At 36.3% G+C, this 27,203-nt stretch overlaps 2 protein-coding genes across 2 annotated transcripts; both read left to right on the top strand.

Moving 5' to 3' along the window:
- Positions 1 to 2,032: 2,032 nt before the first annotated feature.
- Positions 2,033 to 8,545, top strand: LOC111921183 (tetratricopeptide repeat protein SKI3). Its single transcript, XM_023916785.3, has 22 exons — positions 2,033 to 2,280; positions 2,794 to 2,889; positions 2,970 to 3,176; positions 3,406 to 3,528; positions 3,670 to 3,753; positions 3,843 to 3,893; positions 3,972 to 4,064; positions 4,251 to 4,391; positions 4,461 to 4,541; positions 4,626 to 4,870; positions 4,950 to 5,121; positions 5,200 to 5,315; positions 5,392 to 5,449; positions 5,561 to 5,626; positions 5,719 to 5,925; positions 6,010 to 6,061; positions 6,162 to 6,535; positions 6,622 to 6,716; positions 6,843 to 7,079; positions 7,164 to 7,798; positions 7,883 to 8,086; positions 8,175 to 8,545. Exons 1-22 carry the CDS (start codon positions 2,278 to 2,280, stop codon positions 8,348 to 8,350), a joined length of 3,516 nt encoding a protein of 1,171 aa, XP_023772553.1. The 5' UTR covers positions 2,033 to 2,277; the 3' UTR covers positions 8,351 to 8,545.
- A 743-nt stretch (positions 8,546 to 9,288) lies between these two features.
- Positions 9,289 to 12,037, top strand: LOC111921090 (histone deacetylase 19). Its single transcript, XM_023916702.3, has 7 exons — positions 9,289 to 9,469; positions 9,932 to 10,907; positions 10,998 to 11,228; positions 11,319 to 11,386; positions 11,486 to 11,543; positions 11,616 to 11,684; positions 11,769 to 12,037. Exons 2-7 carry the CDS (start codon positions 9,939 to 9,941, stop codon positions 11,862 to 11,864), a joined length of 1,491 nt encoding a protein of 496 aa, XP_023772470.1. The 5' UTR covers positions 9,289 to 9,469; positions 9,932 to 9,938; the 3' UTR covers positions 11,865 to 12,037.
- Positions 12,038 to 27,203: the final 15,166 nt, after the last annotated feature.

Consider the following 27,203-nt stretch of genomic DNA (forward strand, 5'->3'; position numbering starts at 1 on the left):
AATAATCATACAGGTCTAACATATCATCAATCATAGCATCATCCTATACACTAGGATACAGATCTAACATATCACTACAGATAGCATCATACGATAACCGGGACAACAATCCAAAAGGGTCGGCCTTGGTGCCTTCGACCCTGTTAGTATAGTGAGGAAAACTCACCTCACAAGTAGCACTGACTGACAAGATCCAATTCTCAAATCACAGATCTGAACAAAACCTCCTACAACCACCATGTGACTAGCTCCATCAAAATCTTGAATTCCCAAAAATACCCTTAAAGTCAAACTTGGTCAACTATGGTCAAATTCAAAGTCAACAGTCAAGGTCAAAAGTCCATGCTGACCCAACTCGTCGAGTGCATCTACTGACTCGTCGAGTTCCTTTCAGAATTCAGAAAAACCACGAAAACCCAAGTCAACTCGTCGAGTCGTCAAGACAACTCGTCGAGTTTATATAGTGTCCAGAAGATCGAGGAAACCCTGGGCCAACTCGCCAAGTTGGCAGAGCAACTCGTTGAGTTTCCCTTGTCTTAACTCATTCAACCATCTCCTAAGTGAGTCTAATGATCCAAACTATAGATCTGGTCCCCTATGACTGAGATACCACGTAAAGTTGCTAACTTTACGTCCATGCATGACATCAAAGGGGCTAAAACACTAAATCATAGCTTAATAAGAGGCTTAGGGCATGAAGGAGGGCCAATACTTGATAAAGCTTGGAACTTTAGGCTCAACGAGCCACAAAACATCCAGATCTGAAGTGGCAAATTCAAACAATGCATCATTCCAGGAATGACTCCAATATGGACCAAGAATAACAATATCTTTCCATAGAAGTAGATCTAAGCAATAAGAGGCCAAGGTATCGACTTTATACCTCAAAATGGTTGCCACAACAGAGTAAACACTGGATCTACAACATCTCCCTTCAGCCAACTTCTTCAAGCTTCTTGTTCCTTCCAAAAGAGCACCAAAAATCACTATCTAAGCTCTTACACACACAATGAGGGCAAAAACACGAACTAGGGTTTTCTTTGGACAAGGAGGCGATGAGGGAGGCCAACAATGAGAGTTAAGGCCTTTAAATAAGGTGCAAACCCTAAAAATTAGGGTTTTCATGTTTAGCCTTCAACTCGTCGAGTTGGAGCCTTCTAACTCGTCGATTAGACATTGAAAGATACGCGTGCATTAAATACTCTACACAACAAATTGGAGCCTTCCAACTCGTCGAGTTGCCCTGAAAATATAAATAATAAGCTTTAAGTTCATACCTAAATATTGGGATGTTACAATTTTCATATATTAAATTGATTATTTAAAAGGCTGAACGGAGTTGTGTAACACCTACCGACTCCACATCATAAAAAATGGGGGGGGGGGTTGAAGTTCGGAAGAAGAAGAGAGGGAGAATAGAGGGGCTATTTGCCGAATGGGAAAGAAGGAAGGAGGAAGAATGGAGAAAGAAGAAAGATACTCAACACATTTCTACCAAGTTTGGGCTTCGAGCTTGGCATGCCGAGTTCCCGACCTAGTATTTACCGAGTCCACATCAGATCTGTCGAGGGTCGCCGAGTCCCACTCTGCCCATCCTAAAGCTATAGAAATAGGGTTGTAAACGAACTGAATGTTCGACAAACTGTTCAACGGGAAGTTCGTTTATTTAATAAATGAACAAACATGAACAAAAATTTCTGTCCGTTTAGTTAAACGAACGAACATGAATAATGGTGTCGTTCGTTCAATTATGTTCGTGAATATTCCTTTACGTTCGTTTATGTTTATTCATATAAGTTCATATGTTTATATATGCTTAATTATGTTTGATTATATTACTATATTATATGTTCATTGATGTTTATATATGTTCAATTATGTTTATTAATCTTTGTTGATTTACGTTTGTTCGTTTATATTCCGTTAGCATGTTCGTTTATTTGTTCAACTAACTTAAATGAATGAACATGAAGTAGCCCCGATTTATGTTCGTTTGGTTTGTGTATAGAAACACTTTCATAGTCCCGACCCGACCCGGAGCACATGAGGAACACCGGAAGTCTCAAACGGTCAAACATTCAAACTATCTCGTCCGCATCCTTCTCTGAAACTGCATTCTGCAGCTCCTCCGCTCGTCCCGGCCGGCCGCCACTTGCTGCAGTCGTATTTTCGTCTCTCCATCCCATCACATAGAAGTCTCTTTTTCTGTCTGGCTTCCTCGCATCCTCCTTATCGCACACTTGTATCGCACAGTGCGTTGCCCTAAGCGGATCCTGAATGGCAAGTGTCGAACTTTTGCTTCCAAAATTTCTTACTACTATTGACTAAATTTTCATTTATTATCACCAATTTACATAATCACCATAGTCTAAAAAGGAAGAGAAAGAGAATTGGGTTCTTCAAACTTTGAAACCCTAATAAAATTGCTGTAATTTCAGCTTACTTATTACTGTTAACTTAAGCGTTTTCTTATTGCTCGAAGGGTTTGATATCGTAAATTGTATAATTTGCATGGGTTCTTAATTGTCTTTGAAACTCGGAGCATTTTGTGCTCTTTAAATGACGGTTTACTAAGTGCATTATGCTCGTAATTGGTTTTTAACACTTATGGTAAAACCTTGTGTCAATAATCATTGAGTTGTAGGCATCAAATTAGCAATTGTGTATAGGTATTCCACCCGTCTGTCATTATGTATGAAGCAATATAAGCTTACGTTTATCAAGCGTGTTCTATTTCTCCGGGGATAATGATTATGTATCTCATATCTTATTTAATCTCAATTTTAATTTTAGGCTGAAGAAATGGACAGTCAAGAAGACCCTGTTTTCACACAGTTAACGGAAGCTGTTGCTGCCAACCCGGATGACCCTTCCCTCCATTTTAATCTTGTAACAAAATCTTTAACCTCTTCACTGAATATAACTTAAAATTCTAGGTTTCCTTTTAATAGGTTTTGTAATGAATTCAGGGTTTGTTCTTGTGGGAGGGGATTGGGTCAGAATCTAAGGAAAAGGCAGCAGAGCATTTTGTGATTGCAGCAAAGCTAAACCCACAAGATGCAAATGCTTTTAGGTATTTGGGTCATTATTATAGCAAAGTTTCAGTTGATACTCAGAGAGCTCTCAAGTGTTATCAGAGGGCTCTCACTCTTGATCCTCAAGATTCTGAATCTGGGGTTAGTCTTATTCTTAACTTCTCACCTATCTTTATACATTCGTTTAATTTCCTTTATTGTTTATTTATGTTTTCCTGTTGCAAGATTTTTCCAACCCATTCAAGTTTATTGATTTTGGACCTAATTGTTCATAAAGATTCCACTAAGCTTTATTTCAAAACTCAAAAGTGCAAAATTTTATACCCATATAGATGGTAAAGAATTCTATATTGTGTCCCATTGTTTGCAGGAATCAATGTGTGATTTGTTGGATAAAGAAGGAAAAGAGAGCTTGGAGGTTGCTGTTTGCCGTGAAGCTGCAGGGAAGTCGCCAAGGGCATTTTGGGCATTTCGTAGACTAGGTTTTCTACAGGTGTTTCATCATCTTCTTTGCTTATCTTTTTTTTTTTTTTTTTTTTTTTTTTTTTTTTTTTTTTTTTTTTTCCATTTCTGGCTTAAAATTTGGGCCCCAACTCCCACATGTTTTCCATTGACATTTAGGTACTTCTTGCAGGTCCATCAGAAGAAATGGTCTGAGGCAGTTCATAATCTTCAGCAGGCCATTAGAGGGTATCCTACATCTGCAGATTTATGGGAAGTATGTACTCTCTTCTCATAATTGTCTATTATACCCTTCTCTTGTTGGTATTACTCAAGATTGCTCCCTTATTTTTGTCTTTACTTTAGGCTTTAGGTCTTGCATATCAGCGATTGAGCATGTTCACAGCAGCTATTAAGGTACTTTTCCCCTACAAATGTTCATTTCTCCCTCATTTGATCACTTACATACATTTGACTTCTTTTTTCATTGCATAGTCATATGGTCGAGCTATTGAGTTGGAGGAGTCACGAGTTTTTGCAATGGTTGAGAGTGGATATGTCTTCTTGATGCTTGGTTCACATCGAAAGGTAATATTTTGCCACATGTAGTTGCAACTAACTAAGATTCCTTGTGTGATTCTGCTATTAGTTCAGTTAATTGTAGTTTGCTTCTCACTTACTCCCTTATACCTATAATCTTACTTAATTGATCATGTTTATAACTTATAACAATACATCTAATGTATATTTCACTAACTAGCTCTATGGGTGAAGGGAGTTGAGCAGTTTCAGCAAGCTTTACAGATATCACCTGAAAATGTAGCTGCACACTATGGACTTGGGTGTGGGCTTCTTGAGTTATCAAAGGAATGTATAAGTTCAGGTGCATTTAGATGGGGAGCTTCAATATTAGAGGTAAATTAATTCCAATACTTGTGTCAAAATTAATACAAAACATCTAAAAAACTCTTTATAAATTTTTAGGAGGCATCAAAAGTTGTTAAAACTGGTACTTTCTTGGCAAAAAATGTTTCATGCATGTGGAAGTTGCATGGTGATATTCAGGTATGCCCATATTTTTTTGATCTCGTTATGAAAGTTCTGTTATGTATGTGTGAACTTGGTATATGACATTTTTGCCCTTGCTAGCTTACATATGCGAATTGCATCCCATGGATTGATGAAGACCATGTGTTAGAAACAGAGAAAGCTTTGGCTGATTCCATTCTTTCATGGAAAAACGCGTGTTCTTCAGCTGCACTGAGTGCCAGGCGTTCATATCAACATGCTCTACATTTGGCTCCATGGCAAGCTAACATCTACACAGATATTGCCATCACTATAGATGTCATAAACTATTTTAAGGAGGAAAAGAAACATGATCCTATCCAAAAGTAAGTACTTTCACTTGTGATCTTGTAACCCAATTAAATCTTGTTTAGGTACAAATTTTCTTTTCCTTTTCATGTGCAGGCAATTACCTGAGAAAATGATTTTAGGTGGTTTATTACTTGAGAGTTCCAATAATGAATTCTGGGTTGCATTGGGATGCTTATCACATCATGTTGAGTTAAAGCAACATGCTTTTATCAGATCATTGCAGTTAGATGTATCATTAGCTGTTGCATGGGCATATCTTGGGAAGGTAGACCTTACATTGAGTAAATCTCCTAATTTTTTTTTATTGTCAATGAAGCTATGGCTAAATGTTGACTTTCTACAGCTTTATAGAAAACAAGGTGACAAGAAATTGGCACAAAATGCATTTGATCGTGCCAGGAGTATTGATCCTTCACTTGCATTACCATGGGCTGGCATGTCAGCAGATATGTCCATTAGGCAAGTTCATCTCTTTTTTCAAAACCAATAATAGCAATGTACTTTTCACCTTTATTTAAATAGTTTCTTTTCTCAGAGCACTTAAGGCAGATGAAGCTTATGATTGCTGTTTAAGAGCTGTTCAAATACTACCTGTACTCTCTCTCTCTCTCTCTCTCTCTCTCTCTCTCTCTCTCTCTCTCTCTCTCTCTGTGTCTCTCTCTAGTTTTGTGAAGAAGTGTTCTGAAAACACCATTTTTGTGCAGCTTCCAGAATTTCAGATGGGTCTTGCAAAGCTTGCTTTACTTTCTGGTGAACTTTCATCTTCAGAGGTACTTGTTATATGCAAGAAAAGGTTCATACTCATAGTCTTACAATGGGTCCCACATTCATAATTACACTTACATACCCTCATTTGTCACAGGTATTTGGACCCATAAGCCAGGCTTTGCATCATGCACCTCAGTATCCAGAATCTCACAATCTTCTAGGGCTTGTTTGTGAGGCAAGATGTGATTATCCATCTGCTATTACATCTTATAAGTTAGCACGTTATGCACTCAACACTTCTTCTCGTGACGCCTCAAAACTCCTTGATATATCAATTAATTTGGCAAGGTCACTCTGTAAGGTAATTATTTAATTTCCTTTCTTATATATTATATATTTTCACAATACATTTAAAATTTTATGCCTTTATTTTACATTGATGCAGGATGGTAAAGCTTATGAGGCAGTGCAAGAATGCGAAGAACTAAAGAAGAAAGGTTTGAATCTTCATGCATCTTTTTTATTTGCCCACTTTTTTTTTTTTTTTTTTTTTTTATATACATATGTTAAGGAAAAACAACTGTTTTTAAAAATCAGGTGTTCTGGATCGGGAAGGTTTGCATATATATGCTTTATCTTCATGGCAACTTGGGAAGAATGATCAGGCTTTGTCTGTGGTGAGGATTTTAGCTGCAGGTGTTAAATCATTGGAACCACAAAAGGCATCCACCTCCATAAGTTTTATATGTAGATTACTTTACTATATTTCTGGTCAAGAGGCAGTGATGACAAGCATTTTAAAAATGCCAAAAGATTTATTTAAAAGTTCAAAAGTTAGTTTTGTGGTATCTGCTATTCATGTTCTGGATCAAAGCAATCAGCTTGAGGCAGTTGTTTCAAGTAGCCGATCTTCCCTCATAAGTCATGAGGAAATTACTGGAATGCATTTTTTGATAGTATTAAGTAAATTGGTACGTTTTCCTAACCCATATTTTTTATTTATTTATTTAGCATGCCAAACTTGAATATGTGATGAATTTATAATTTGTTTTTGCAGGTGAAAAATGGTTCAGAGCATTGCTTGGGAATTCAGAGTGGAATTGATCACCTTAGAAAAATCCTCCATAAGTACCCCAACAGTTATTTTCTAAGGTAAATCTTGATTGATATAATCTATGTTCTGAATTATTCATCATTTCTAAACTTCTGATAATCAGTAATTTGATTAATTTCTATCTAATCTTGTGGAAATTTCTAACAAAAATTTGTTGCTAACAGGAATGTTCTTGGTTATCTCTTAATATCTAGTAAAGAACAAAAAGATGCACACTTGTCCACTAGATGCTTTACTGTAAGAAGCAGCCAATCAGAGTGTAGAAAAGAAAAAGGTCTAAAATGCGCACCTGAAATCCTTGGTGCAAGTACAGTTGCTTGCTACACCAACAATAAACACACCTTTCCCACCTGTAAAGACCAATCTACCCCTCAACATGGATCGCTCAAACTATTACAAAAGTACCACGCTTTCCATCTTTACCCTTTACGAAAATTTACTTCTAATCCATGAAAAAAAAGCTTATACAACTCTGATTTTTACAGGTGGTGGCATCAAGAACCATGGAATAAAAATGCAAGATACCTTTTAATCCTCAACTACATTCAAAAAGCACGTGAAGAGAGATACCCTCAACATATAAACACAGGACTCGAAAAGTTAATTACTTTAGCTCTTTCAGACGAATCCCTATCCTGCCCCTATCAAAAGTTCCAGCTGTCACTTTGTGCATCTGAAATAAGTTTACAAAGTGGGGACCACATGAACTGCATAAAACATGCTAAAAACGCTTCAAATCTTTCTATCCCAGATGACTATCTCTTCTTTGCACACTTGCAATTATGTCGGGCATATGCTGCAGAAAACAACCATGTCAGCTTACATGAAGAATACACAAAATGTATAAATTTGAGAACCGATTATCATATCGGTTTAATTTGCCTCAAATACATCGAATGTCAATATGGTCTACAAGGAGATGAGAATATAAATATAATCGAATTGAGATTTGAAGAATGTTCAAAAGATATAAAATATTCATGGAATGTATGGACAGCTGTATGGAAAATGGTCCAGGGGTTGATTGCGGTTTCAAATCGTGATTTTGTTGGTGCTGAAGAGTTTTTTGCATATGCGTGCTCGTTAAACGGTTCTGAGAGCTGTTTGTTTTTGTGTCATGGTATTTATTTATTTATTCCTTATTACTAATTATGTAAATTTTTTGATGGGATTATACATTTATACATATGACACTGGTTTACAGGTGCCATTTGTATGGAACTTGCAAGACAACAATGCAACTCAGATTTCTTGCTGCTTGCTGTTGGGAGTTTGAAGAAAGCTAGAGACAATTGTTACGCAAGTTTACCTATTTTGCAACTTTTATTAGGGCAAGCAGAAGCAAGTCTTGGATATAAAGGGCAATGGAGTCAATATCTTAAGTTTGAATGGTCATCTTGGCCTCCAGGTTCGAATTTTCATTATTTACTGGTTACTGAACGGTGTGCAAAAGACGTAAATGCCCTTGTCATTCTGATTGTTGAAAATATGTGCAGAGATGAGGCCGGGGGAGATTTTTCTTCATATGCATTTGGTTTCAAAACAGTTGCAAGAAGGTGGCTACTCTGCATCAAGAACAATACATGGAAAAAATCCATTGAGATGGATTCTACAAGCGATACATTTGAATCCATCTTGCTCAAGATATTGGAAAGCTTTACAGAATTCGTAAATACCTTACTTTACTTATGTTGTTCATGTCGGATTTTAGACAAGTGTGTTTGGTTAATGCATTTGTTCGAATGATTTACCACATGTAAAACCGAGTCTTTGGAATCTGAGTCTAGAGAAAACACGATAGTTGTTGATTATTAATATACATATTATTGGCGTTGCATGAAAGGGAGAATGGATAGCTTGGCATTGATTCTTGTTTGTTTGATTAGGTGAAAGTTAAATTTGCCGGATATGATTTTGTAGTGTTTAATAAAACTGATTCTGATTCTTTATTTTGTTTTTTCTACCTTTTTTATGGGATAACATAGTTAGGCTTGAAGAAATGGGGGGTAGCAAGCTGTAAGAAAATTGTTTGTTAGAAGGTAAATCTGTATTTATTTAATTGTGTGTATGATTGTTTGATTTGATCATTTTTTTTACAAATTCGAATAGACACATGTACAATGTCTAAATCTTAAACCTTATAACCCTAACATTTAATAAACTGTGTTGTTGGATAAAAGATACCAACTCAATAAAAGTTATGCAAAAAGTTAAAAGAATTAAGTTTTTTCAACCTAGAATGAGACTATACGTTTACCCTTCTACTTGTCAAAATTTGCAACTTAATCCAAGCACTTAAAGCCTTCGCTTTTAAGCTCTCAAATAACATCTATTTAAAAAAATACTTCACTCATTTAACTTTAGAAAATAGGCTCTTGAACACGTTCCATTATTATATTGAGGTGATTTAATGTTCTTTAAAAAGATTTAAATTATTAATAGAATTGGTTGTTTGCAAAATTGCAACAAACATTTCCTTTTTTAGAGTTTGGACTTGGACCTTTCTGATTTGCTTATAAATGACCCAATCCTGATAAAAAGTCCAAAGGTTGTGCGTCGGCCCATTTCTCCTGAACTGTCCGCTATGCCTATTACTACTCACATTCGGTCACAGTGGTAGCCATTAGCAAACTTGGAGAAATACTCATATTCAAGGAGAGCGTAGCCACCGGATCTTTCTCGATTGTTCCCATTCTCTTCGTCACCCTATTAATCCTTGCAGTTGCAGGTATTTGTTATGCAAACCTGTTCACTCGTTCAAAACTGGCCGGATTAACCACCGCGGTTGCAGGTGTTTCTCTTTTACACTTTTTTATTGTGATTTTGTTTTCGATTTCTGTATACAGTACTTCAGTACGTAGTTCGGTGTATGATTTACGTTAATAATTTGTTCCTTCTTAATTTTGATGTATTGTTTGTGTTATGAAAATCTCTCGGTTCGTGGCCTTCTCTAATTAGGGCCTGACTCGGATTTTTTTTTTCGAATTGCTATGTTCATTAAGTAGGGAAGGGAGGATAAATCTAGTCGTGTAAGTTGAGTGGTGAAATTAGGTCAGATTGTTTTCGTTTAATATTCTTACGCCTGATACAAATATACATTCAGTTTGAAATGAAGATCTAGAAGACGAAATATACAAACGTCGTTGTTTGAGCTTAATATGATGAGTGGAGATCTCTCTTTGTGTACTAAGCCAATTAGGTCAATACTCCAAAAGCTGTCCTAAATTTGCCTCTAATGTGCTATCTTTTTCAGATTTTAGATGGAAACTGGAGGCAATTCCTTAGCATCTGGGCCAGATGGAGTGAAGAGAAAGGTGTACTACTTCTATGACCCAGAGGTTGGAAATTACTATTATGGACAAGGTCACCCAATGAAGCCACACAGAATTCGCATGACACATGCTCTGTTAGCCCACTATGGTTTACTTCAAAACATGCATGTTGTAAAGCCTGTTCCAGCTAGAGACAAAGATCTTTGTAGGTTTCATGCTGATGACTATGTTTCTTTTCTAAGAGGCATAACCCCAGAAACACAGCAAGATCAATTAAGACAACTAAAAAGGTTCAATGTTGGTGAAGATTGCCCTGTGTTTGATGGTCTATACTCCTTCTGTCAAACCTATGCAGGTGGCTCTGTTGGAGGAGCAGTGAAGTTAAACCATGAGTATTGTGATATAGCAATAAACTGGGCAGGTGGACTTCATCATGCTAAAAAATGTGAAGCTTCTGGTTTTTGCTATGTCAATGACATTGTCTTGTCAATTCTTGAACTTCTGAAAGTGCACCAACGTGTGCTGTATGTAGATATTGACATTCATCATGGTGATGGTGTAGAGGAAGCTTTTTACACTACTGATAGAGTCATGACTGTTTCTTTCCACAAATTTGGTGATTATTTCCCGGGGACAGGGGATATAAGAGATATTGGGTATTCAAAGGGAAAGTATTACTCACTGAATGTCCCTCTAGATGATGGAATTGATGATGAAAGCTATCAGTCGTTGTTTAAGCCAATAATTGGTAAAGTTATGGAAGTGTTCAGACCTGGTGCTGTTGTGTTACAATGTGGTGCAGATTCTTTATCAGGAGATAGATTGGGTTGTTTTAATTTATCAATTAAAGGGCATGCTGAGTGTGTGAAGTATATGAGATCTTTCAATGTGCCTTTATTGTTACTTGGTGGTGGAGGGTATACAATACGCAATGTTGCTAGATGCTGGTGCTATGAGGTATTCTTGGTTTTTTTAATAACTATATGAATATTAAATGGTGTGATTAAATAAAGATTTATATAATGCAATCTTGATTTGGTTTTGTAGACAGGAGTTGCACTTGGGGTTGAGTTAGAAGATAAGATGCCTCAACATGAGTATTATGAGTACTTTGGTCCTGATTATACTCTTCATGTAGCTCCAAGTAATATGGAAAATAAGAACTCTCGCCAGCTGTTAGATGAAATTCGGTCAAAGCTTCTAGATAATCTCTCTAAACTACAGCATGCGCCAAGTGTCCAGTTTCAAGAGCGCCCACCTGATACAGAATTCCCAGAGGTTTGTTATTTGTTACAAAAAGTTCACTTTTTGAATTTGTATATCTCTAATCATGAGAAGCTAACAGCAGTCAAGTTTTCTCGTATTCAGGCAGATGAAGATCAAGAGGATGACGATCGAAGATCAGATGATTCTGATGTTGATGAAAACAACGAGGGGTAAAATCGTCTTTCCCCCAAACGTTATAAAGAAAAAAAAACAGTTTCTTCCTCAATTCTCCTCCCTGAATTCTGATATTCTTGTATTTGCCTTTGCAGAAAGCCTTTCATTGGACGTGTGAAAAGGGAACTCCATGATATTGAGTCCAAGGACATGGTATGTGCATAATAAGTTAAAGACTGTAGTGTTTCTTTTTTGGACTCATGGTTTCATTTTGTATAAATTCAGGATGATGTGAAAGAAGGTGAACGAGCTAATAGAGAGATGGATGCTTCATTTGCTGAAATATCCATAAAGGTTAGCAAACAAATGCCTTTCTATCTATTTTCATAAAAGAAAAAGGACAAGTGTTTTTAAGTGTTTGTTTGTATGTATTTTCAGGGTTCAAATTCAGTGTCAGCACCTGCAGATGTGAAACAAGAACAAGGAAACTCAAACAAGCCGGATCAGCCTTCTACTGCTGAGATGAATTTATAGTGTATGATGATATGTCAATGTCATGTTTTTTACTTTAATTTTTATGAATCTATTTTAAATTTGTGTTGAGGATTGGTGTATTATGTTGTACAAAACTGACTGGAACATGTGCACAAGGTTGTTTAGTTAAAAAGATGAGTAGATGAAATTAAATGACAAATGTTTTATTATCATTTTTTGGTATTGACTATCCTGATGAGGGTATGATTTACCTTTAAAATTATGACAAAATTACATGATTCGTTGTATGCTTGCAAAATGTATCATGTTGTCAAAAACACTATGCATGTGTTAGCCATTCTAAAAGAAATGTGCATGTGCAAATAAGGAGAAGTCCATATCCCTCCCCTTTCTTGCCCAATACTACTTATCAGCTAACCCTTCTTCTCCACCGCCTACCTGGCATTGATTCCGACACACATGCATCTTCTTCTTACCGCCTACATGCATCGATTCTGAGCCCTAAACTCAATTTAGATTTTGTGTATTTTTTATACCTTTTCATTTCTTGTTTCTTATTTGAATACATATGTTAATAAAGAAAGAATCGAACTCAATTTCATAATCTACATGAGAGAAAAGAAAAACAGAAACATTTTGTTCGTCGATGGTCAAAAAGGGGAAGGAGGAATAGGAAAGTCGTTCATCGCATGTTAGATAAAGCATAGTAATCAATGATTTGCTTTTGGTTGCAGTTCAATGAAGAACATGGATCTGAAGGAAAAGATATAAAATGCATTGGGGAACTTGTATGTTAGGTACTATGTTAGCTTTAGCTCGGTTGTATTTCTTTGTTCTAGCTACTTGCTAGAGTTCGTTTTTATTTATATCATACTAGTTGAACACCTATGCGTTATGCATGAAGAAAATTATATTGTGAAAAATATAAACATATATATATATATATATATATATATATATATATATATATATATATATATATATATATATATATATATATATATAATATGACAAAAGAGATGCTTATTAGAAGACTTGACATTTAAGACTTATATTATAATATTTATATTCAATTGTATAATTTTGATTATATTTAATAATATTTTATAAATTCCGATATACAAATCTCCGCGAAATGACATTTAAAGTTTCACGATTAATTGGCTTTAGATTCAACAAATTTTATGAATATGATTTTGGTCAAGATTGAAGATTTTGATAAAAATGAAATAAAATAATAGACCATAATCTGAGTTCAAAAACGTGCTAAAAAACGATTTACGAGGTTTGTAGCTATTCCAAACAAAGCAGAGCACGGTTCGTTTCAGGAAAATCAGGTAAATAATGATTTTATAACTTAAAATGAGTCTGACTTCTTCATACGGTCTCCATTTTGGATGTTATTTATATCCACGAAATTAGGAGAACGTAATCTATTCAAATTTCTTACCCATAACTCTCAACTACACTTAATGCAAAAAAAAAAAAAAAAAAAAAAAAAAAAAAAAAAACGTCGCAAATAAGTTTAATTTTTGGTGATTTTTGATTTAATCTTCAAAGATAGATGGTTTGAGCAGTTTGAGATGTTCTAAAAGTAATTATAAATATAATATCTTTAATATAGTTTATAAACATAAAATTACACACAAATTGGTCTTTAATACACAAAGGTTTGCGGTGGTTTGACCACTGAACTCTGACCAATTTTTATAAATTGCTATAATCTTAAACTCATTTTTGTCTTTTTGGTGGTATTTTTTAAGAAGAAGAAGGTGGTAGAAAGACTTTGGAGCTTGGAAGCAACTTGGATCTGGGATTCTGTCCTTACTAGCAACCTCCAGAAGGTAAAAAAACTCCTAACTTGATCATTTTATCTTATAGATCTAGCCATTTCTTCATTTAGGGTATTTTTGGTCCCAACTATGATGATTCTTGAGCATGACATGCTTTTAGTCGAATAAGTCATCCTTTCAGACCTAATGAGGGGTCTTGAGTCATAAAAATGTGGTCTTGATGCTTAGCTTTTCTCCATGCATGCTTTAGAAGGTCTTAAGGTGTTAAGAAGTTGGGATTTTGTGTATTAAGCACTTAATGGGCATGCAAAGTCATAAAGTTGGAAACTTTATGACTCTTAGTGGTATTTTGGCCTTGGATCTGACATTTGGAAGTGAGAGCTTAATGCATTAAGCTCTTGTTGAGGAAAAAGAGAGTATGCACGTACGTCATGCGTAACCCAGCGTACGCCACTCGAACGGGGTCAACCGCCCGACTCCAGTCAAAGCCTAAGTACATCCAGCGTAGGTGCTAAGTATGCCCCAAGCACTCAACTGAGTGGATCGAGTTGACCCGTTGACCTTGACCTTTGACCATAAGTTTTGACCAAATTGACCTAAGGCTATTTTAGGTATTTTGAGCCGATTAATTGAGATTAGGTCCTTGGTTTTGGTTACGTGATCGTTGAGCTGATTTTCGGGACCGAGATTTATTTAGCTTGCATTCAGACTGAGAGGTGAGTTTTTCTTACTGTACACGTGGGTCAAAGGCACCAATGCCGACCCACTAGATTATTTATCCTAATCGGGATAGTGATATGATAGTTGGTAGCCGTTTAATATATCCGTCTGATTATATGTATATGTTGGTTATGTGTTTATGTTTATTTGTTGCATATGTTAACATTTTGTGTTGGGTTGAGGCGGTTCTGCTTTATGTTGTAGGCCAAGACACCCGGGGACGACCAGATAGGCTGTAGGCCTTGCGATGCGGTCCAGTCAGGCAGGCGGCCCATGGAGCGGTCTGGATAGGCTGTAGGTCATGTGAGGCGGTCCAGTCATTCTGATGGCTCGTTGAGCGGTCCAGATAGACTGTAGGCCCCGCGAGGCGATCCAGTTAGGTTGGCTGATCATATAGTATGCTTATTTGTTATGTGGTGTGCTGGTACTTTGGGGGAACTCCCTAAGCTTTGACTTACAATTGAGGTGGTACTGCTTCGTGCGGTAGACCAACAAACCCGAGATGGTTAGGTTGAGGCAATATGCCAACAAACCTTGTATGGTTGGGTTGAGACAATATGCCAACAAACCCTAGATGGTTGGGTTGATGCCACGTGCCAATAGGGAAATCTGAAATCTCACATCTTAAACGAATCAACTTTGTTTATGTAAAAACTGGGACTTTTATGTATATGAAATTTATGGAAATTAATAGGGAAATCTCTAGAAAAGTCCTAATATTTTACCTTAATTTACAAAAAAAGTCCCAAACTAAAATTTGTTTACGAAAAAACATGAATTACCGGTAAAAATGACGACTTGACCCCTTGTTCCCGATTTACCAGTTTGATTAGTTACCTAGTTCCATTAAAGTCTTATTATTTTACCATAACTTATGAATAAGTCACAAACTAAAATTAAGTGATGGTTTGACAATTTTCTCCATGTAACATACATTTTACCGGTTTCATTGATGACGTTGACGCCTAGTCATTAAATGAGCTGAAAAGATATGAGTACGATGGTTTATCATAAAATTTGATATCCATCATATCGGCTCATTTAAGACTATGTATCCATGTCAACAATGAAACCGGTAAGATGTTTGTTACTGGAAAATATGCGAGAAATGAACTGATGAGATGAATATATTGGGTTACATAACATTAGATAGACAATTTAAAATTTCTTATAAACTTAAAAAATGACGAAATTGTTGCTAGTTTATATAATTAGTGTAGTCTTTGTTAGATACATTTATATTCCAAAAATATATAATACATTAGGATATAAAGTTTTATGTTAAACACAACATTATATAACCCAACATATACATCTCTTTAGCTCATTTAATGACTAGGTATCTTGGTAAACAATAAAACTGGTAAAATGTATGTTACAAAGAGAAAATAGTCAAATCACCATTTCATTTTAGTTTGAGACTTATTTGTAAATTATGATAAAATAATTGGACTTTAATGAAAATAGATAAGTAATAAAACCGGTAAACCGAGAAAAAATGGTCAAATCGTCATTTTACAAGTAATTCATGTTTTTTCTTAAACAATTTTTAATTTGAGACTTTTTTTATATATTAGATTAAAATATTAGGACTATTGTGGAGATTTCACTAATTATTAACCACCAAAGTAACAAATAGAGAAAAAAAGGCACAAATAACCTTCATATCACATTATCACTCCCCGAGTAGCTGTCATATTATCCACCGCTTCAAGATCACTATCATGTACCAATTCCTCTTTTGCTAATATCGCTCTTAAAATCTTCTCCATGTTTGTGGCATCCGGTAAATTCACCATCAACCTCACAACATGCATCACAAAACAACACCTCATATTAACTATATGACATGTCATTTACCCAAAATTCCCTTGGGACAAAATATTATTTACCTCCGAGGTATTGTCCTAATCACAGCCTCATCAAGATCAAATTGCCTATTGGTTTCACCGAGTAACAAGTACACGTTCTCTATCTTTTGTATTTGTATGCAAACCATCCCAATTTACCATCCCTTGGATTTTCACGTCTACCCAACATGTTGTCCACCTGCAAATTACAAATAATAAAACTTCAAACATAAATATCATGAATATGTATAAGAAAAACTAGTAATTATAAGATTTATATTACCAACCTCATCAACAAACATGACTCTGGGAACGATTTTACTAGCAATACTGAAAACGACTTTCACATACTTCTCCCATTTACCAAACCACTACAAACAAGCATCAAGGATATGTTAATTAAATTAAGAAAAAGTTACACAAATGGTTTATATGGTTGGCAAAAAAATACCGGTACAAGTCCTTATGCATATTTTTTTGACACATATGATCCTTGTGGTTTCCAAAACTTGCACGTGACAATTGATAACACGACACGACAAAAATACACGATACGAAATGAAATTGAAACAAAATTGAAATTTGAATTCGTGTTCGTGTCGTATTCGTGTCACGTGTAAAAAACACGACGTCGTGTCGTGTCGTGTTCGTGTTCAAAATTTGACACGAAACTGACACAATTTAACATTTTTTGTCGTGTTTTTCGTGTTTTTTGTGTTTTTTGTGTTATGTATGAATAAATATTAATTAAATACATTGATTTTTATTTCATGTTATCTTTATCGTGTCGTGTTTGTCGTTTTTTAATCGGTTCGTTTTCGTGTTAGTTAAAAAAAACCCGAGATCGTGTCGTATCGTGTTCATGTTACATAAAACTTTGTCGTGTCATGTCGTGTCCGACAAAAACATGTCACGATGACCCGATTTGTCACCCCTACTTATGGCTAACATCTTTAGTGGACTTTTTGCCAACCATAAAAACCATTTGTGTAACTTTGTCTTATATTCATTTCAACAAAACAATGAGATGTTCTTGTACCCAGTAAGAAAAAATAAGGATACCTTTAAAGTAATGGTTAGCATGGATATGTTGATAAAATTTGCACCTGCCTCAGTTGCAATGACTTTTGCTAGCAGTGTTTTACCAATGCCTGGTGGCCCAAAGAGCAAAATTTCTTTGCAAGACTGGAATAGAAAAAATATTTAAGTTTACTCATATTAGTAAAAAAATATTATATAGTCTGGTTTTACTATGTTTGCTAACTGTCATTTACAAAATAATATAGGCCTTTAGAGAGGTGGCATGACAAATTCTTTTAAAGCATCCTTCACTGTTTCTAAAGCTCCAATATCATCAAAAACTAACACCAATTTCAATTGGAGGAATATCTTCAAATAGGATATTCATTTTATCAAATTCATTTTCAATAGCCACATCCTGCAAGTAATGCCATTTTTAATAAATTCATATTTTTGGGTCCTATTTAATTATATTGTTTTAGACAACACAAGATGTGCTTATGAGTTTTGGTGTCATATTGGAAAGAATAAGGCTTTAGTTTTACCTTTAGCGTCGTTAAGAATGCCTCGAACCCATACTTGATGCTATAATATATAATATAAAGGGATGATTATGCGCCCATCCAACAACCTTGTCGGCATCTAATATAAGAAAAGAAGAAATTACTTACAAACTTAAAAGATAAAATTAAAACACAGTAAGTCATTAATAATCAAGGAAAAAATGAACTAACCTTCCTTTGTCACATTTTGGTCTTTTGTGCAGGTTGCTTCAAGATCTGAGCAACCAAGAACTATTTGATTAAGAACCTATAATCATGACATTGAATGAAAACATTGCTATAAATTGTTGGTGACTAAATTTATAGTATAATCAAAGGAATTATTAAGAATTTAAACTTCAACCGGGTTAACTTGTAGAACAGAACACATACCTAGGATGAATACTTCATGTGTCCCAATCTATAAGTATGAGCTTTCCACATTGAATTCAACTCCTAACATTATATTAGGAGGGAATTGGGTGTATCATCATTACAAAATTAAGTGGACTTTAATCCCATCCTGATAACAGACTTGTGCACTAAGTCTCTTGTCAGACCTTTAGTCAAGTGATCTGCTAAATTTTGTTGCGATTTCACAAACTCAACCGAAATCACACCGTTCATGATTAGTTCTCTAATCATACTATGTATAACAACTAGGTGTCTAGACTTGTCATTATAAACCTGGTTGTATGCCTTAGCCAAAGCGACTGCACTATCACAAAAAATAGAAATAGGTGCTATCGATTTAGACCACAAAGGAATCTCATAGACTAAATTCCTTAGCCACTCTACTTCATTACCACCAGCTGCTAACATAACAAACTCATATTCCATTGTTGAGTTTGTAATGTAAGATCGCTTCTTGGAAGCCCGAGAAATGGCACCTCCCCCTAGCAAGAATACCTAGCCAGAAGTAGAGGAATGGTCTTCCATGTTGGATATCCAACTTGCATCTAAATGACCTTCTAAAACCGAAGGATTCCCTAAATAACTCAAACCATAATCCATGGTTCCTTTGAGATACTTAAACACTCGATTCACTGCTTGCCAATGTTGAGCACTAGGATTACTTGTGTACCTACTCAACTTGCCCACAACAAAAGAAATATCAAGTCTGGTACTTGTCATGGCATACATCAAGCTACCAATAGCCTTAGAGTATTCCAATTGTGAAATGGGAATCCCATTATTTAGCATTAATTTCACACTTGGATCTATAAGAGTACTCACAGGAGAACAATTGGTAAATTAAACCGCTTGGGAATTTTCTCAATATAATGACTTTGAGTCATTACCAAACCTTTGTTCATCCTTTTAATTCTTATTCCAAGAATTACAACAACCCCTCCTAAATATTTCATGGAAAACTTAGATGATAACAATTTCTTTGTTTCATCTACTTGATTTTGGTGGGTACCAAAAATCAACATATCATCTACATATAAGCAAATGATCACTCCAGCTCTAGCAGCATCATCAAATCTACTATAAACACATTTGTCACATTGGTTTGTATTGAAACCATAAGACAAAATAACCTCATCATACTTTTGATTCCATTTTTTGGGCACTTGTTTTAGCCCATACAAAGATTTGAGAAGTTTACAAACGATATGCTCTTTATCGGGCATAATGAAACCTTCTGGTTGTTTCAGGTAAACTTCCTCGTCAAGATCACCATTTAAAAAAAGGCTATTTCACATCCATTTGGTGAATAACCAGATTGTGGATACTTTCCAAGGCAATCAACAATCTTAGAGTAGAAATACGTGCAACTGGAGCATACGTATCAAAATAGTCAACATGGGGTTTTTGTCTAAAACCTTGAATGACTAACCGGGCTTTGAATTTGTCAATAGTCCCATTAACATTCATTTTCTTTTTGAAAATCCATTTGCAACCAAGTGGTTTAGAACCTTGAGCTAAATCATACAACACCCATGTGTTATTCTCAAGGATTGATGACATTTCATCATCAACTACTTCCTTCCAAAAGGAACTATCGCAAGACTGCATGACCTCTTGATATGTCTTAGGATCATCTTAAATACTATAAGAGTATTCAAGATTAATTTCATCCCTTGAACCTTCCACCAAATAAAGTTGGAGGTCGAATTCAAATTTTTTTGCAATATGGCCTCTTTTGCTTCTACGAAGCTCTTGTGGTTCTTGCATATTACCAACATCTTGACTTTCTGAATTTTGCACTTTATTAGTACCAAAAGTCATCCTTATGCCTTTGAATCGATGAAAAAAACATCTCATCAAAAATTGCATCCCGTGATTCGATAATTGTGTTAATCAAAACCGAATCATTAGGTTTTATGACATAAAACCTATGTGCCTTGGAATGTTCAGCATATCCAATGAATATACAATCAATTACACATTCTCCCAAAATTTTCTTTTTGGGCTCGGTGAGTTTTACAACTGCCCGACATCCCTAAACTCGAAAAAAATCTCAAATTCGGTTTTTTCTTGAACCAAAGTTCATATGAGACTGTTTTGTTCCTTTTATTTGGAACCCTATTTAATATATAGCAGGCTGTTAACATGGCCTCTCCCCACAATCCATCACTCAATCCCAATTATGACAACATTAATTTTACTATTTCCTTTAAAACTCGATTTTTGCGTTCAGTAGTACCATTATGTTGGGGTGTGTAAGGTGTCATGGTCTCATGAATGATACCCACTGATTGGAAGTATATGGGATCCATATATTCACCTCCCCTATCAGTCCTAAGACATTTAACTGGATTGTCCAATTGTAATTCCATCTCGGTTTTGTATATTTTGAATTTTCTAAGGCTTCATGCTTAGAATGTAACAAGTACACATAGCAAAACCGAGTGCAGTCATCAATGAAGGTGACTACATACTTTTATTTCCAACAAAAGGAGTGGAGTGAAAATCACACTGGTCACTATGTACAAGTTCCAAAGCAGTTGAATTTATAGTGACATTAGGAAAGGGTTCTTTTGTCACTTTTGTAAGCACGCATATTTTACATTTATCAAAAGTCATAAAAGGATGGAATTAATCCATCTTTTGACATCTCATGCATCCTTTTAAAGTTAACATAACCTAATCTTACATGCCAAATCAGAGATTTATCAACATTAGCTAAGATGAACTTATTCGACTCAATAACTTGTTTAAAACCATCATAATTCAAACAACTAGAACTAACAAGATTCTTACGAATCTTAGGAACAAAAAAAACATCAAAAAGCCTAATTGTCTTTCCAAAAGTAAATTCAAGAAACACGACACCAACACCACAAATAGGAATGAAAGAATCGTTTCCCATTTTCAACACCACCCATCTTCAAGCGGAGTTAATGTTTCAAACATCCGTTTATCCTTGCACAATGTTTTAAAAACCGGTTTGAACCGACCGGTCGAACCGGTTGGACCGGGAATCGGGGGAGGAAGCAGTTCAACTATCACCGGTTTTACATTGATTTTTGAACCGGATTGAACCGACCGGTTTTCAGAAAAAAAAAAAACCGGTTGAACCGGTCAAAATAAACCGGTTGAACCGGTTAAACCAAATAAAAACACATGGACATGAACTATTTGCATAATAAACTTTGATGATTTTTTTTCAAATCTATTTAATTTTCTCAAAATAAAAATATATAGTAAATGTTATAAAGTTGTTTGTTGTGTTTGTATTCATCTAAAACTATATTTTGTTTCGATATTATACTTTATTTTCTTTTTGACGTATATGAATTGATGTAAAACACGAAAATTTATTGTTATGTGTTATTTTAATGTATTTGGATTGATATTTAACTTTTTTTGTATATTTTTAATGTTTTAACTTGTAAACGTCAAATTCATGATTTATATATGTATGTATGTGTAGGAAAATAGGAAAAAAAATGAAAATTATAGAAACCGGTTGACGCGCCGGTCGAACCGGTTAAACCGAGAACCGGTCACCATACCGGTTCAACAAAAAAACTGGTTTTTAAAACATTGTCCTTGCATACATGGTTCGTTACCCCGGAGTCGATCCACCAAGCAACATCATCATCTTGTACATAGAATGATTCAGGAATGAATGAAACATATTAAACATAATTCTGATTAGAATTATCAAAGTTAGTCAAAAACTGACCTCCTTTAACTTGGGACAAAGAACCATTCACCTTTCCATTGGCTCCACTGTTTCCAATACCATTGTTGGCTAAGTTCACACGACAATCACGCTTGCCCAACCTGATTGCACCTCCAATAAACCATATCCTTTTTCTTTTTGTTGGAGTTGCTTGGGACATGTTCTTGCTTACATTTTCCATATCCTTTGTGGTTCTGATTTCTTGGTTTGTTTTCAACCATATGAACCGAGGGCTGTCTAGATTCAACTTTCCCTTTGGATTTATCAGATTTGTCACTTTCCTTCGCACAAAGAGATTCTTCGATACGAATATGACTAGCAAGTTGAAGCAAAGACAGTTCCTCCTTTTGATGTTTTAAGTTATGTTTAAAATCCTTTCAGGATGGAGGAAGTTTGTCAATGATGCTTGACACAACAATACATTCATCCATATTCATACGGTGCAGTTACACTAACCATATATGCCAAGGAGTTCAATGTATTGTTCAGTGATTGACCTTGAATCGTCCATCTTAAAATTATTAAAATCACTGACCAGACACTTCTTATTAGAAGCGTCCTCAGTGATGCATTTCAATTCAAGAGTGTCCCATAACTCCTTGGCACACAAGGCTTCACTATGGATATCAACCAGAGCACCATACATACCGTTCAGAATGTGACCTTATGTAAGATATCAGTTAGACCCAATCTTGACTTAGATTAAGGGCCAGCCACACATACACACCAGCTGGGTCTAACTGATATCTTACATAAAGCACATAAAGCGCCAGCCACACATACACAATAGTTGGGTCGAACTGATATCTTACACAACATAATGTAAGATATCAGTTAGACCCAGCTGGTGCTTTATGTAAGATATCAGTTAGACCCAATTGTTGTGTATGTGTGGCTGTCCCTTAATCTAAGTCAAGATATCGGTTACGTAGCTGGCGCTTTATGTGCATTGAGAAATCGCGACACTCTTGCCTTATATGGTTCTAAGTCTTTTCTAAGGTAGTTTTCGGCCATAGTGCTTTATGTGCATTGAGATTTCAGTCCTAGGCTCATCCCAGGGTGTCTGTTCGGTCCTAGTAGTATTCTGGACTTAGTTTTCGGTCCTAGTTTGTCTCCATAATGTGTTTTCGGCCATAGTGGAGTTCTAGGCCGTAATTCATAAAGGTAATGTTTAATGTGTGCTATCTTGTTGCCTTGTCAATGTACATTCAATCATGGTTCCACAAAGCTTATTACACATATTATATCTATATATGTTAGCTTATAAGGCATTGTACTTATGGCTTTCAAATGTTTTAGGGTGGGTGGGATACTAGGCTAAATACTAATAAACAATATTTTAAATCCATGATTCCTATTCCAATTAATTTTCTAGTTTTGCCTCGATAAACTTGTTTACTTTTAAGAGGTTATCTTATATATGATTTCCAAAGTGTGTGTATACATCCATATACATGCACTTACGCCCTTTTGGTTTTCAAGGTTTTTATTGTAATAGGGTTACAATTTAGACCTTGCTTCATCCAAATCTTTTGGGTTGTCACATTGGAGTCGCACCAGGAACCAGGTCAATCCTAAACTCCACCTGCCTCTCTGGAGGCACTCCAGGCAATTCCTCCGGAAACACATCTGGGTACTCCCGTATAATCGGCACATCATCCATAGTAGCCTTACCCTTATCCTAGGTATTCATAATATAGGTGACATATCCGAAACAACCGTGATGAAGATAGCGTCTGACCTTAGTTGTTGAACATAGAATCGGCCCACGTTTGAGTACTCTCTCCATGAACTACTAAATCTCCCCCACTTAGAGTCCGAATAAATACAATCTGATGCTCGCAATCAATCATCGCCCCACTAGGGCTCAACCATTCCATCTCTACAATAACCTTGTTCCCGCACAAAGGAATAGGAACCAAATCGATCGGAAACTGCTCGTTGAACATCTCTAGAACACAACCCCGATGAACCCTCGATGCTCGAACGGATTGATCATCTACAATCTCAACCTCTAATGGACAATCTAGCTCCCCTGGAGCTCCATCAAACCTTTTGTTGAGCGCAAGGAACGATCCTACAGCAAACACATACTCATAAGCAGAGTAATCAACATAAATAAAGAGAAAAGGAGAAGATACATATCCATTACGACATCAGGTGTTGCGCGAGCCTCCTCGGACATCATCTGAAAAGCCCTGCTCCTCACCACAGGCGCATCCGCCATTAATAATTCGTAGAGTCGTTGGAGCGGGTGCTACCACTGGTCCTGCTACTACCAAACTCGAAAAATGGGCCATATTGTGGCCCCTCTTATTGCAGTGGAAGCAAATCAAATAAGATATTGGGTTGTGATGGTAGTGGTAGCAATGCAATCCCTACTAATATGACTTGTTTGACCACACCTGAAGCATCCAGAACCATCCACCCTTCACGCCACATCGTACATCTTGCCGCATTTGCCACTGTGGCCTCGACCCTGCTGGCCTCTCGATCTCGAATCAAATACCTTGGGCATTTTTCCCAAACCCCTTAACCTGATCCTGACCCGAGTTTCTCTTCCTCTCCATATCTAGATCAATCTCCCTCTCTCTGGATCTTGCAATCTTATCCTCTAGTTTCTTGCAACTGGATCGACTCACAAACTTCCAAATATCGCTCCTCAAAAACTCATGGTATCTCTCCTTCTTCATCTCCTCATGTATCACATACTGTGGAACCAATAAAGCCCTCTCGCCAAATATAGCGGTAATCTCAACCACCATCTCCCTCACCAACTGTTGCACCTTAATCACCGGTGCAAACTCAACTCTAAACCTCAACACAAAATCATCACATGTTTTCGAATCAATTTCCGCATAACCCACGAAGCGCCCAACCTCCTCCCACTAATCTCGTGCTCCGTCTTTCAGAAGACAGGAAGCAAGTCTGACCTTTTCCCCATTAGGAAAATTGCTAGTGCTGAAGGTATTAGAAATATCCATTAACCAACCGTTGCTCGCTATCGAGTCCTTCTCCCCGAAGTAATCTGGAGCTCCACGGGCCCAAAACTCCCTAAATTTCAACGTGTGAGATCCCATCAATGCCACCATCTTAGACCGAAAAGCGCTCAAGCGCACATCCAAAATTTCCAAAATACCCTCCTTGACTGTACCAAAGATCACAGGAATCTGGTCGAGTATGCAGCGTGTTGGGTCTAAAATTGGTTTATACTTTGCTTTACTAAGCATTTATTGTTTTATCATTTGGGCCGAAAACTAATATTGGTATTAATTGTAGCTTGGACCGAAAACCCATGAGTTTTCGGTCTAGCATTGGGTTTTCGGTCCGGCCTTGAGTTTGTGGCCCATGTATATATAGGTGTTAGGTGGGTGAGGTGATGAGATTTCTCCAGGTGCTTAAGTGTGTGTTCGTAAGGTGAGAGAGAAAGTTAGAGAAAAGAGTGTGTGTGTGTGTGTGTGTATGAATCTATGTGTAAGGAGCTTCATTCCAACATTGAATACATCATAGATTCAAGTTATTCTTCTTCTCCTTCTATTCTATTTTGATTTGAAATCATCCAATTGATTGGGATTCCACACCATCAATTGGATCTGATTGATACACAAGCAGATTTGGGGACTTACACAGCGGGTAATCTTAGACAAAATAAACTCCCACGTCTGATCATCCAACTGCCTAACTCCAGAACCCGATCCTGAACCCTCACCAACACTAGAACCACTAACTGGTCTACCTCGAAAAGTCACCATACTAAAAATAGACCATACAAACCATCAGAACACGCATAAATATATATTGAGGAGTCTCACACTCTACAAGCTTCCTGGTTTCATCGCAGCTCTCCTTGACTCGAGCAGATCCTCTGCTTCCAGTAGTACATGCCCATACTACCTTCCATATCTATCCGTACTTTCCTCAAGGATTGATTTGAATCCCCCTAGTCACTCCTTATCCAAACATACATCCTCCGCAAGACAAGGCTCCCAGCACTAAATATATTCCTAGGGCAATCACCACTCCACTCTCTGCCATCAGCTATAGAAGGAACTCCTACTAGCACCCTCTAACTAGCTCATGGATACAATTACATCTCACTGACACCAGATAATTCTTCGAGTGGAAGGTCTCACACTACAACGGTTGGACTCAAACAAGAGTTGCGCAATAGAGCTAAAACCTAACCTTATAAAATTATTTATTCTTTGTAATATGTAACTTAGCATATTCGCTTACTAGTTAGCTGAAGTTAGCGAGAACCCCTAAAAATCATAAAGCAAGCAACATTCAATCATTGAGTAATCGGAATCAAGCGTAATCTAAATATGACATTCTATCACTAACTGGTTAGTACTAGCATGCAAGTCTACAACCTCATATAGCAGACATACAAAGGCATCTCTCTTAGATCCTTAGCCCTAATCTAGCATGTGATTCAAAGATTCATAGAACAAGCATATCATAAAACATGTATGGGTATTTTAGGAAAACTTACTTGAGCTCAGTCGATTGCATGCACCACACCCCTTTTCTTTTATTAGAAACTCCTTATACAAAACATTTTCTTTTTGAAAATTCTACCAAACCCTTAGTTTGAGTTCAAACACACCCGAGAGTGTGCCCGAATCCCTCAAACTAAGGCTCTCATATCAACTTGTAACGTCCCAAAAATTAAGACAAAAAATTTCTATGTTTATATTAAATAAACCATCAACCCAATCAATATCATAAAACCATAGTGAAAATCAGAGTGTGTCAAATAATATCCAAGTACATCAGAGTCATAGAAAACACGGAACAATGTGGTGCGTGTAATGCAGTCATCCCGAGCTCTTCCCCTTGGAACCAGAAGTACCTGAAACATAAACTGAAAACCATAAGCACAAAGTTTAGTGAGTTCCCCAGAATACCACATACCATACATATAAAACATATAATGGGCCCCACCCGACATCGAACCCACTCGGAAAAGATATGTCAGTCATCAGGCCATGTATGGCATTAGGACCCCCCCGGTATACATATAAACATATAAACATATAATCATATAATCATATAAACACATGCAATAATCAAAAAGGTAAATACAATACAGGCAAGGTTCTAAAAGGCGTGAGGCATGGCGTGGCGGCAAGGCCAAACCTCAAGCTTAACGAGTTATGGCGAGCCATGATGTTTTTCAAGGCGTGATGTAAGGCGGCGATTTTGTATTCATTTATAATTATATTACCGCATAAATATAAATTTATATCAAATATACCTAGTTTTTAGAAGTGTTATATCAACAACTAATAACAGAAAGTTAATAAAAAACA

This window comes from Lactuca sativa, chromosome 9 (genome assembly GCF_002870075.4).
Source record: "Lactuca sativa cultivar Salinas chromosome 9, Lsat_Salinas_v11, whole genome shotgun sequence".
Taxonomy (NCBI): domain Eukaryota; kingdom Viridiplantae; phylum Streptophyta; class Magnoliopsida; order Asterales; family Asteraceae; genus Lactuca; species Lactuca sativa.